General features: G+C 41.1%; 1 protein-coding gene across 5 annotated transcripts in view; it reads right to left on the bottom strand.

Annotated features, from left to right (window-relative positions):
• Nucleotides 1-12646, bottom strand: part of TNIK (TRAF2 and NCK interacting kinase) — a 415560-nt gene that overhangs the window by 13706 nt on the left and 389208 nt on the right. For all 5 annotated transcript variants that reach the window (XM_027875754.1, XM_027875755.1, XM_027875758.1 and 2 more), the window contains 3 exons: nt 9767-9881; nt 8633-8803; nt 2664-2807 (listed from right to left, as the gene is read on the bottom strand). In XM_027875754.1, the coding sequence (XP_027731555.1) occupies nt 2664-2807; nt 8633-8803; nt 9767-9881 (430 nt within the window). The remainder of the gene's footprint in view (nt 1-2663; nt 2808-8632; nt 8804-9766; nt 9882-12646) is intronic.

Below are 12646 nucleotides of genomic sequence, written 5' to 3'. Positions count from 1 at the left end.
CCTTTCCTATTATTATCCCCATTTTTCAGGTAAGAAAACTGAGGCCCAGAGAAGTTAACAGATCATATTCTTCCTAAGTGTCACAGCCAGAGCTCCTATAGATCTAGAACTGGGAGGAACCTCAAAATCCAGATCTTCTGACTCCCAATTCTGTATCTTTCCATAATGCTAGCTCAGTTGGCTACTGTCTGTGTGATATGCTCTCTGAGTATCAGTTTCTTCATCTATCAAATGAGGTGGTTGGACTAGATTTTAGATCTTCCAATTCCAAATCCTACCACCTTTTTTTATGATCATAGACTTCAAAGGCATTTCGTGTCCAGTGGGTGAAATACATACCTAAAGACCAGAGTGCATGAAATCTCTGCACATCGCAACTGCAGCTAATGGACATTCATGCCTTAAGAGCTTCTTTAAGGGACTGTTACTTATTTCAGAGACCAGAAAATGAGAAAATGCAGCAAACTGATCAGTAAGGACCAGTCCGTGAGGAGGAGCTTCTACATATTTTTCTGTGGCTGAAGCACTGTTGTGCTGAGTGCAAAGAATTCCAAGCTCCTGTTTTCATTTAGTTCTTTCCATTTTTGAGCTTTGTAATAGAGAGGAAATGATCATTTCCCCTCACCTTCCCTGAATGGACACATGACATCCAAGCAAAAAGGAGATTGACCATGGATGCATGATGCCAGCAGGCTTCTCTTTCACACATAGATGTAGACCATATCTTTGTGGGTTGACAAAAGTTTAGACTTGGCACTAATCCGTGAATTAACCTGAGTAACCAAAGCTAAGGGGAGAAACTAGACCTTTGATTTCCTGGATGTGGGAAACTCCTGGATAGGGAAAGTCCTCATGCTGTTGTAGGTTGGCATTGTTTCTGTAACTTAAGGAATTGCCAAGAGCATAGGGGTCAAACATGTCACACATGAAGGCAACACTCCTGAGTTCAGCCTGAACCAAATTAAAATGTAATTGAGAAATATGAAGATAAATATAAAATGTAAAATAAGATAAAATATATAAAATGTATATAAATATAAAATAAAAATACAATAGAACATAGATATATGGTTTTCTAAGAACATAGATAATGTTAATGTGGTTTTCCAAGAACATAGATGATGTTAATATGTGGTGAATATGCACCTGCAGGGATCCTTATTTATGTAAGGTTTAGTGGTCTCCATTTCTATTGAGTTGGACACCACTGGACTAGAGCACAGGGAGGATGAGCATCTTGCCAAAGGTCATGTAGCCAGCATTTACTGGAGGTGAGACTTGAACCCAGGTCTTCCTGGCTCCAAATCCAGCTTTCTCTCTACCATTCCATGGGTGCCTCTCATTAGCAACTAAAGAACTGAAAAGTTTGGCCAAGATGCTTAGCCCAGGGATTCTTCATCATCTTTGTGTGACATTGGATCCCTTTGACAGTCTGGTGACACCTAGGAACCTCTTTTCAGAATCATATTTTTAAATGTATAACATAAAATATAGAGGATTACAACAGAAATTAATTATATTGAAATACAGTTATTAAAATGTTCAAAAAAACCAAGGTCAGATTCTAGTTTAAGAGTCCCTTAATTAGATGGATTGAATACCTAAAGTAATTTCTGCTCCCTTTAAAAATAATGAGAAGTCTCTGAGTAGTCCAACAGAAAGGGGAAAGAACAAAATGTATCATTGGTTAAACATAAATATTTTTCTCAAAATAAAAGAAATTTCTGAGTAGATAAACATGCTTCCATACACAATCCACATATGCCCATGTGTGTCCAAGTGTGAAATACTTACTGATGACAAAGGGGGCTGAATGCACACAAAAGATCACTAGAAGAAACATTTTGAAATAAACAATATTTGCAGTGGCAGGAAAGGAAGCCTAAGGATGGACAGATTTTTCATAAAAACCAATTCACCTTGAGCTACAAAGAGGTAAAGATGGGGGTGATGGGGTATGCGGTAAATAGAAGGAGAATCTTTAAGGTAGCACTGGATTTTGGGGGTGACCTTTTCAGTTTGTCAGTACTGGGGTCTTTCCTAATGGTCCATTTCCATTTCTTAGCTTCTTTTTGGGGGGACACAAAGCAACAGAATAAATAATTTTCACCCACAGGTGCTATAGGTGTAAACACAATGCTTCTGAATTGTGCTGAATGCCTCTGCCAAAATGGCACCAGTGCAGACACGGTATGGTTCTCGAGAAAAAGGCTGCAGACATTTGCTCAATGCTCCCTCCTCCCCTGCTTCCTCATCCCCTCAGCTCAATATTTTCATTTTCTGTGTCATATGTTAGACAGTAATTTACCCTGGGCTGCAGCTCAGAGACCTTAATGAGATGCTCAGTACATCTTGGCAGGGGCTGGAGACCCACAGACATATTACCATTGTTGCTGAGTTTATGTCTGACTCGGATGCACCACAGAGAAGGGAGACAAACGTACTCCATGATGATAGGGCTCAAGTAGGAAGGAAGATTCCCCTTTTTAGGCCATGATGTGCCAATGTTACAACTGGGGTGATCTATCTGAGCCCACGCTGCTATAGCGTTCTGAGTCACATGTTAGCTGGGGACAGCATTATTTGACTTCCTCAGAAACAACACTACAGAGCGGAGCTTTGTGAGGTCTGTGTTCCTGTATGCTCAGCCATCATACTCATACCTGATATTGTCACGAGGACATTAAGGCCCTCCAACACGTCCATCTGCTGAAATCGCCTCCTGTTGATCAAGCTGTAGACCTTCCCTTGCCCACTTCGGTCTAAGAGCATCAGTCCATTTTCTGTTCCCACCAGGAGGTTTACACCTGTGGATTTAAAAAAGCATCCACGGCCTCAGGTTTTTGCATGTTGTCTCCCTCATTTGACTGTAAACTCCTTGAGACCAGGGATGTTTTATGCCTTTGTTTCCCAGTGATTGGCACATAGTGGGCGCTTAATAAATATTGACTAACATCCTCAACTCCTCACTGGCACTCACCCCACCCACAGAATCCATTGCTAAATCTTATTGTTTTTACATTTACAACATCTATTACATATGTTCCCCTTCTCTTCCCTCACATAGCCCCACCCTTGTTCAGGTGCTCATCACCTCTCACCTGACCTACTGCAAGAGCTTTCTAACAGTTTCCCAACCTCAGGTCTCTCCCCTCTCCAATTCATCCTTTACTTAGTTGCCAAGGTGATTTTTCTAAAGTATAGGATTGTCCATGGCACACACACACCCCTTCCCCCATCTCCTAATCTAATCAAAGAGCACCAGTGGCTCCCTATTACCTTCATGATCAAAATACAAAACTTTCTGACGTGAAAAAACTTTATTACTTTGTCTCTTCCTACCATTTCAGGCTTCCAACATACTTTACTCCCCTTAATGAACTCTTCTATCCAGTTCCATTAGTCTTCTTGAAGCTTTTATCTCCCATCTCTCTGCTTTTGCAATGGCTGTCCTCCCCACCCTCAAACTTGGAATGCTTGCTCCTCCACCTCTGCCTCTTAGCTTCTCTGGTTTCCTTTAAGACTCAGCTAAAATTCTACCTTCTATGGGATGCCTTTCCTGGTCTAAACCCATCATTCTAGCCTATCGATATATTTTTTGAATCCTCGTTGTCAACTAATGCATTAGCTATCTCCCAGATCTATGGCATTCACAAAGTCAATTGATAAAATTGTTTTTTTTATCTGGAATCGGGAACAGATCTGTGGATTCAGTGGCATAGGAACTTATGGATGAGGAAACTCCCTCTACTAATGTAGGCCTGCTGCTTTTCTACATTTCATAGTCTTAGAGAGATGCCCAGACCATTGACATTAAGGGACTTGTCCAAGGTCACATAGCCAGAATGTGTCACAGATGGGATTTGAACTCAGATCTTCATGGCTGGGAGATTGGCCCTCTGTCCTCTATGTCATGCTGCCTTTCTTCTGTTTTTGACCTGAGAGGTTGATAAAACTGGTGAATAGGATAGAGGTGAAGACTAACCCTTGTGACCCACACTAGAAACTGCTATCCAAGATGATATCAATTCATTGAACAAAATTATTTGGGTATAGCTGCTTGACCAATTACAACTCTACTTAATTTACTGTCATTTAATTTGTATTTTTTCACCTTGTTCCAAAGGATATCATAGGATTAAAGAGTTAGAGCTGGAAGGGAGTTCAGAGGCCATGTAGTCAGAACCACTCATTTTTACAGGCAAGGAAACTGAGGCTCAGGAGGGTGTGAGGGTATTGCTCAAGGCCACACAGTAAAGTTTCAGGCTCTTTGATTACAAATCCTGTGCTTTTTCCATTGCTTTGTTGAAATAAAAATATATCTGGTTTTGTTATTCTAATAACTCCCTCCATCATGCTGGCTAATAGTCACCATCTCTTATAAGCCATCTGTTTAACAATCCATTCTAGAATTTTGCCAGTGAATGGCATTAGGCATTCTGGTTTATATTTTCTGAAATCTACTCCTTAAGTATAAAGTCCTACCTTTAGAAACATCATTTTGGCAAACAAGTGAAGGATGGATCAGAGAGGAGAAAGACCTGAGGCCAGGAAAAGGGTCCCCAAGACAACATTTGTCTATTACTGATCTTCTCCTACTTTTTTTTTGCTGATTTCTCAAAGACTGCTGCTAGTAGGTTTGCAGTCAGACAAGTACTTGTTATATTCTAGGGTATAATTTGTCTGGATCTGTATTTGCATTTAAGGCAGTCAGGCACTCTTTATCACATCCCATCTTATAGCCTTTTCCAATATGAAGACAATTCTCTTTCGTGGAGAAGGTAGAATTAAAATTGGAATTGAGTAGTTCTGCCTTCTTTGACATCTGATATCATGGTGCCATTTCCCCTTACCTGTGGACATTTCCTGTCTTTGATCTTTTTGCTCTTAACATAGCTTAAATATCCCTTTTTGAGGTCTTCAGTGTTTTGTGCCAGTTTTATTCATTTGGGTAGACATCCTGACATTTTTATAGGCCCATGTACTAGTCCTTTATGAGATATTCCTTTGTTTAAGAGAGCTAGTTATACAGCAAGGTTTTCTTTTTTAGACTTTTCCCCCTAAGAGTTTAAAGTCATTTAGTCTTTTTTGAGACATTTCCTTTTAGAGTCTTTTTCAATGGGATCATGCATATCTTTTCTCTGGACTTTTAAAAATGTGCTTTCCTAAAGTCTAGGGTCCTGCTCTATCTATGCCCAGCTCACTTATAGCTCACAGTGTATGAACTCCAAGATGACATGATCTTTTTCTTGAAGTTCCCACAGCTTCCATAGCACCAGTTGATTCTAACTTGCTAATCAGAAATAAATCTTGTTGCTTCTTCAAAGCTTTCTCCTCTACAATATGCCTGATAAGAGCTTGTCCAGCCTTTCTTTGAAGTCCTCTTATGAGGAAGAGCCCACAATCCCTCCCAAGGCTGCCCATCCTATTTTTGAAGAACTTTATTATTAATAAGTTTCTCCTTATATCCAGGTTATATCCAGGATATATCCTTATATCCAGGTTCTTAGCAACACCCTCCTTAATGCCCCTGCTTCTGCCTTTTGGGGCTAAACTGAATAAGTCTAATCCCTCTTCCAGGCAGCTAAGTGGTGCAGTGGATAAAGTGCTGGGCCTGGAGTTCAGAAGACTCATCTTCATGAATTCAAATCTAACCTGAGACACTTACTAGCTGTGTGACCCTGGGCAAGTCACTTAACCCTCTTTGTTTCTTCATTTGTAAAATGAGCTGCAGAAAGAAATGGCAAACCACTCCAGTATCTCTGCCAAGAAAGCCCTGAATGGGGTCATGAAGAGTTGGATATGACTGAAAAATGACTGAACAACAAAATCCTTATGCCATATATCAACCATTCAATTATAGATCCATAAGAGCAGGTTCTCCACCCCTGCATGAGAATATAATAATAATTATTATTATTATTTTATCTATAAAATTGTGGGTCTCATGTACTTAAGGTTCACAAAACAGTTTCCTTATAACATCCCTGAAAGGATATCACCATTTTTGCAGATAGAAAAGATGAGGATTTGATTAAAAAAAAAATTTTAAATGCTTATCCAGCATTACACGACCATTAAGTGTTGAGGGTAGGATTTGACTTTGGTTTCCCTGATTCGAAGGCTAGCACCCTGGCTATACCAGGAACATACCAGGCTATGTTCCTTTTGATAATGATTATCAAGATTTCAATTTCACTCTGATTATTACTGATGTCTATACATTATTATTATTGTTTCTGACCCATTTCTACATGAGAATTATGGGGCCTCTCTTCTACTAAAACTCCTTTTTCCATGTCTAACTTGTTCTCTTCAACAATATCTGGGTTAAAATTTTTAGTGAGAAATTTTTGCCTCTCCCCCTCCAAATTTCGGGTTAAAGCCCCTGTGATTAGGCTAGTTTCCTGACAAATGTACTGTTCCTGAATTTCATATTAAATTGACTAATTGATTCATTGAAAACCTCTGAAGTGCCTATCATGTGCACTACATTGCACTGTCCCTCATTTTTTGTTAGCAGATCATCATTCTGGAAGCATAAGCCATAGTGCCTAAATCCAAATCCTGTTCTTTGGGGTATGGTATTTATCTTTTTCTGTCAAAGTTGCAACCATCAAGTTGAAGAGCTGAAAATACTTTGTGCCCCCAAATCCTTAATTTTCAATTAAATAGATTAGTGTGAGGAGAGTAGGACTGGGAGTCAGGAAGGACTGAGTTCAAATTCTGCCTTAGACATTTACTGTGTGTGTGACCCTGAGTAAATCACTTTATCTCCTGGGGTCTCAATTTCCTTATCTATAAAAAGGGGATAATCACAGCCTTTACCTTTGTGTTCATGTATATGAAGTGCTTCGCAAGTCTTAAAATACTATAAATGCTAGTAATTATTATTATTACCATTATACTATTCCACCCTGGCCTTCTAAGTCATTAGAGGGGTATATTTCAAGATTCTTCTGGCCATATCATTTGCCTCCATTTGGGCAGGAGAGGGCAGGTCTGAAGGGTCTTGGCAGATTTTCTGTCACATCTGGATGACAGCCCACCTTTCATCTGTCATGGTGGGTCTACATATGGTAGCCTCTATACCTCAATAACTACTGCCTCTTGCCTCTTCCCTGTTGGTGGGACAAGTGGATCTCTCCCCATTGTCAGCTCCTTGGCCATCTGTCTTAGTGGTCTCTCCAGGGTACTGGCACTTCCTGAGGTGTTCCTTGGAAGGTCTAGACTCCCGGTGCTTGGGCAGAGCCCTCTGCTTGTTTCAGAACTCTTGTGCAGGAAAGGTCCATCTCCCTCCCTTTATCCTTTCTATCAGGATTTTCTACTCACCCACCTCTAGAGGGAGTCCTGTTTTCCTGTACTTCTCTTTCATTTTTTTTAGTCGTAGCCTTTTCTTTTTAGATAATTTCTTTTATCCCACCTAGAAACCTTCCATTCTCTCCAATAAATAGGAATGAAAAGATTTCTTTCACTTCCCAAGCCCCCTTTATAGTATAGTGAAAAGAGGAGCAGCTAGGTAGCACCATTATGCACAGAGCATCAAGCCTGGAGTCAGGAAGACTCGTCTTCATGAGTTCAAACCTGGCCTCAGACACTGATTAGCTGTGTGACCCTGGCCAAGTCACTTAACTCTATTTAACTCAATTTTCTCATCTGTACAACGAGTTGGAGAAGGAAATGGCAAACCATCCAGTATCTTTGCCAAGAAAACCCCAAATGGGGTCACAAAATATTGGACATGACTGAAATGACTCAACAAAACCAACAATGATAATGGAAAGAATACTGGTGCTGGAGTCAGAGAACCTTAGTTCAAATCCAATCTCTGGTACTTACTGTGCGACCTTGGACAAGTTTCATTTAACTTCCTCAGGCCTCAGTTATCTATAAAATAAATGTGGTAGACTCAACGGCCTGAGGCTCTTCCTGGTTCTAGATCTGTAAGCCTTTGATTGGCTGTGAGCCACACGTAGATGATAAGCTTACCCTTGGGGAATATACATGCAGCTCATGGTCTCTGGTTTATGATCCTACCTTGTGTTTGTATCAGCCTCATCACACTAGCTAATATTTACATAGTGCTTAAAATCTGCAAGGCACTTTACATATATTATTTAATTTTATCCTCAAAACAACCCTAGGAGTTTGGTGATATTATTTTCACCCTCATTTTACAGATGAGAAAACTGAGGAGGCAGAGTTCACTGAAGAGATTTGCTCATGGTCATACAGCTATTAAGTGTTGGAGGCAAGATTTGAATTCAGATTTTCCTAACTCCAGGTACAATCCTCTATCCGCTGCACTTTCTAAGTGCCTAGCTTGATACATCACCCCCTCTCAGGTGACATTTACATTTTAATTTATAAGAATTTTAGGTGCTGAGGCAGGCTGGACAGGGAGATGTTTTTGAGTAGAGAGAACCTTCCCAAGTCCTCATCAGATCACACTATGCTGTGGCTGCCTACATCAGCAAGGCTAGCCTTGGTCCCATGTGACACCACCCCAAATCCCAATGGTTCAATCCATCCTTACTCTACACATGCAGCCGCAGCCATCATGAATCATGTTCATCCCACTTGATGAGTTTAATTTCCATCATCAGGCAGGAAGAATAAAGAAAGAACTCACCCCACAGAGCAGCACAAAGGATTTCGGAGTTGAAGCGTTTCTTGTATTTCCGAATCTCAGGTGTGTCGCTGTGAGGCCGAATGTTCGTCGGGTTCACGTTGACCACTGAAATCTTCCTGGCTTCATTGAGCTTGGCTTGTTCTTGCCTTAGTAGCTCACTGGTAAATAGAGCTTAACAGACAAAGAAAAAAGAAAAAAGGATGAGCAACTTAAACGTAAAGTTAATTGGACGTGAAGATGACAAATGACCAAGACTATTTTCTGAAATGGGCTTGGAGTGCATCATGGAAGAGAAAACACCAAAGAATCTCTGAGTCCAGCACATTTTAGATTGTTCGTTCTTTTGTCTTAGCAGCAGCTCAGTCATAAGCCATCATGGAAGCAGTAAACTATGAGGTCAGTGTACCGTGCCAACATGGACCGTCTGGGAAGTTTAGTTATATGTTAACATTGCAAAGTTTAGTTATGTGTTAACATCACAAAGTTTAGTTATGTGTTAACATCACAAAGTTAGGTATTTGGATTTTAACTCTCACATCCCCCATTCCCATCAGTAAAGAAGAGATTGACTTTAAAGGGCCCCCACAAAAATCAGTGGGCCAATCTGTCTTAGTAAGCTGAATTTGATGATTAGCGAAGCTCCGATGAGTTTTGGAGTTTTGGTAAGTTTCCAGTTAAGAAGAAAGATTATCTAAACTAGCCAGACCCTTGCAGTGGGCAACATACACCTAAGAATTCAATTCAATTCAACTCAGTTCAATTCAATTCAATTCCACTCGACAAGCATTTATTGAGCGCCTACTGCGTGCATAGCACTGTACCTAGAAATCGCTCTTGGGAAATGTATGGCACTTCCTTTAAGTCCAGAAATCCCTGAGGACCAGCCTTTTCTAGTGTCCCTGGATACCCTTGGGCTCCAAACAGAAACAGAATAGAAGAGATGAGGATAAAAGGGAAAATAAGGAATTTATTTTAGTAAACCTAAAAACAGAACAAAACCCATACAACTTCCCTTTGAAGTATTAGTTCGAGTAAAACATCTTACATTAATCAATTCCTTTGTTCCCTGTATCACATACAAACCAGATACGGAAGACAAACCCAGGCCCAATAACATGGCGCTGCACAGCTTACCCGTGGCCGAAGATTCCTCATCGTCATCCTCGTCGTCATCAGTGGGGGACGTCTGGTACACTCTGGGGTCAACAAACGGGGTGAAGGAGGCTTTGGTGCCGCTCCCCACAGCGTACTATTAAACAGCCAATGAAAGCAAAGCTTAGAGCACTCATTTAACCATTAACAAAGCAAGAATAAGAGTAGAAAAGAGTAGACTTGGAAAACAGAATGAAGGCGCAGTCCCGCCGACCTAGCCGTCCATGCATTTCTCTTTCTGCAGGTGCTTCCTAGCATTAAGTTATTCACAGTCAAGTCGGGCATTTACAGAAATCACCCTCTCAAGTTCTAGTAAATGACTAAGCCAAGACCATGCAGGATTCCCTAGTATTGGTTTATGGTGTTCTCCAGACCTGGAATGCTCTCTCCTCTTCACTGCTGCCTGTTGAATTCTGCCCCCAAATGCTACGTCCTCCAGGATACTTTCCCAGATGCTCTGAGTCAGCAGTGACCCCTTTCTCCACTCACTCAATACTCTGTGTTTCTCTAATAATGCACTTAATGTATGTTATTCTGAACCACAGGTTTGGAGGAAGAAGGAAACTTTGAGCTCATCTAGGTTCCTCCCTCTTAGGGAAACTGAGGGACAGGCGAGTGTAATGTCTTACCCAGTGTCATGGAACCAGAAACTGGCAGAGCTGGGATTTAGGGCTGGGCCCTGCAGCCCTCCTTCCCAAACTACCCAGAATATATTTGGATTGGTTAGTTACCTTTATGCTTATTTACATATGGTTATCTATATACTTATTCTCGCTCCCCCCATCTTCCCCACTACCCCATTAGAATGCAAGCTCATTGTAAATAGGGATTATCCAATTTTTTGTACCAGTATCCCTAGTGCCTTGCACAGTACTGGACACGGTTTAGATGCTTAATATATGGTTATTGATTGAATGGATATATGACGATGCTTTATTTTGTATTTGTATCATATGTCTAGGGCAGCTAGGTGGTGCAGTAAATAGAGTGCTGGGCCTGGAGTCAGGAAGACTATGCTTCCAAAGTTCAAATCTGGCTTCAAACACTTAGTAGCTGTGTGACCCTGGGCAAGTCACTTTACCCTGTCTGCCTCAGTTTCCTCATCTGTAAAATGAACTGGAGAAGGAAATAGCAAACTACTCCAGTATCTTTGCCAAGAAAACCCTAAATGGGGTCACAACGAATCAGACACACCTGAAAAGACTGAACAAGAACAAAAATCATATCTCTATTTTATACTATAAGCTCCATGAGAGCAGAGATGGTGTCTTACCTAAACTTAGTATCTTTTCCCTACCTAGCACGATGTTTTGTGTGCAGTAGGCACTTAATAAATGCTGAGCTGAATTGAATAGCAGAGTAGCTTGTCTGCTTTGCCTTTTAGGCCTAATGCAAATCTTAAGATGTCATGAAGGCTTCAAAGAAAGATGGCAAACTTTAGTAGTGGAGGCGAGAAAAGTTTCTGAAGTGAGAAATGCAGTTCTGACCTTTTAGCCAAACAGATCCTTCCCGTTGGCTTCAGAATTCTGACATCCTGCCTTCCATGAGTTCTAATCTAGGGGATGCCCTGAATCAGTTTAAGAGAAGCCTTGAAGTCAAGTTAGCTCTGAGATCACAGATTCCCACAGTTTTAGATCCAGAAGGGAACTTGGAAGGCATTGAATCAAGTCAAGAAGCATTTATTAAGTGCCCAGTGTGTGTCAGGCACTGTGTCAAGCACTGGAAATACAAAATAGACAAGAGACAGTGTCTGCTATCAAGGAGCTCCTAGTCTAACGGGGGATACAATATGAAAACAATTAGGTTCAAACAAGATATATACAGGATAAGTCCAGCCTTCTTCATGTAAAAGATGAGGAAACTGAGTCTTATAGAGGTAAAGTGATTTGTACATGATCACAACAGGTGATGTCAGGGTTGGGATTTGAACTCAGGTCCCTTGACTCTAAATCATTCCTCTGAGTCACATTCCACTGTATCATAATCATTTCACCCAGTATTTGATGATATTGCCTTAATTCATTGCTTATATTTGTTTTCTCAGAAAAGGCCATTTTTTTTGGTCCTGTAACTGACTGCTTCAAGGGATCACTGGGAATATTTCATCTCGGGACTAAACTGAGGGGGGGTCCAACTTTAGAGCTCTCCCATCATTGTGACTGGTTAGGTACAAAAGGGGCACGAAGCCCAGGAGAAAGAGCAACTGAGATGTCAGAGTGAGAGAGGGGCTCATTGAATCTACTGAATGAGATCAAAGCTCTTCCTTTCCATCTCCCCTAGAACCACTAGGTTCTATCTATCCTACCAGAAACACCAAGATCCATTCTTCAGGTGCTTGGGGCACACCCCTCCACTCTGGATACCTATGATGCAGTGTGATAAAGCATAAAAGAGTCAGAAGATCTGAGTTCCAATCTTGCCTCTTATGCTTACCACCTGTGTGAGGCAAGGCAGGTCACTTACTTTCTCTGAGTTTTGGTTTCCTCATACCAAACGAGGCAGTTGAAGTAGACAGCTTCTGAGACTTCTCGCAGCTCTATCGATATCTATGATCCTATCTTATCATCTGGGTGGCTTAAAGAAGATGTCAAGGAGGTGACCCAGGGTTCTCAAAGGTAATGCTGGTAGAGGATAAGCTCTGGATGTCTATGCACCTGGAGATGCTCCAGCATGACCTTAGTGGGGAACTGTGCACTAAAGGAGAGTGTCAGAGACACTTGTTGATAGATGGATTGTGGAAAGTACCAGTAGAGCTAAATTGGGAAAGGTTCATGATCCAAAGCTTGGCCACCAGTTATGTGATTTCCCTCCCTCTCTCCCTCCCTCCCTCTTTCTTCTTCTTCTTCTTCTTCTTCTTCTTCT

Source organism: Vombatus ursinus, unplaced genomic scaffold (genome assembly GCF_900497805.2).
Source record: "Vombatus ursinus unplaced genomic scaffold, bare-nosed wombat genome assembly UNPS02014810.1, whole genome shotgun sequence".
Lineage (NCBI taxonomy): Eukaryota > Metazoa > Chordata > Mammalia > Diprotodontia > Vombatidae > Vombatus > Vombatus ursinus.
This window is presented reverse-complemented; position numbering and strand designations above follow the sequence as displayed.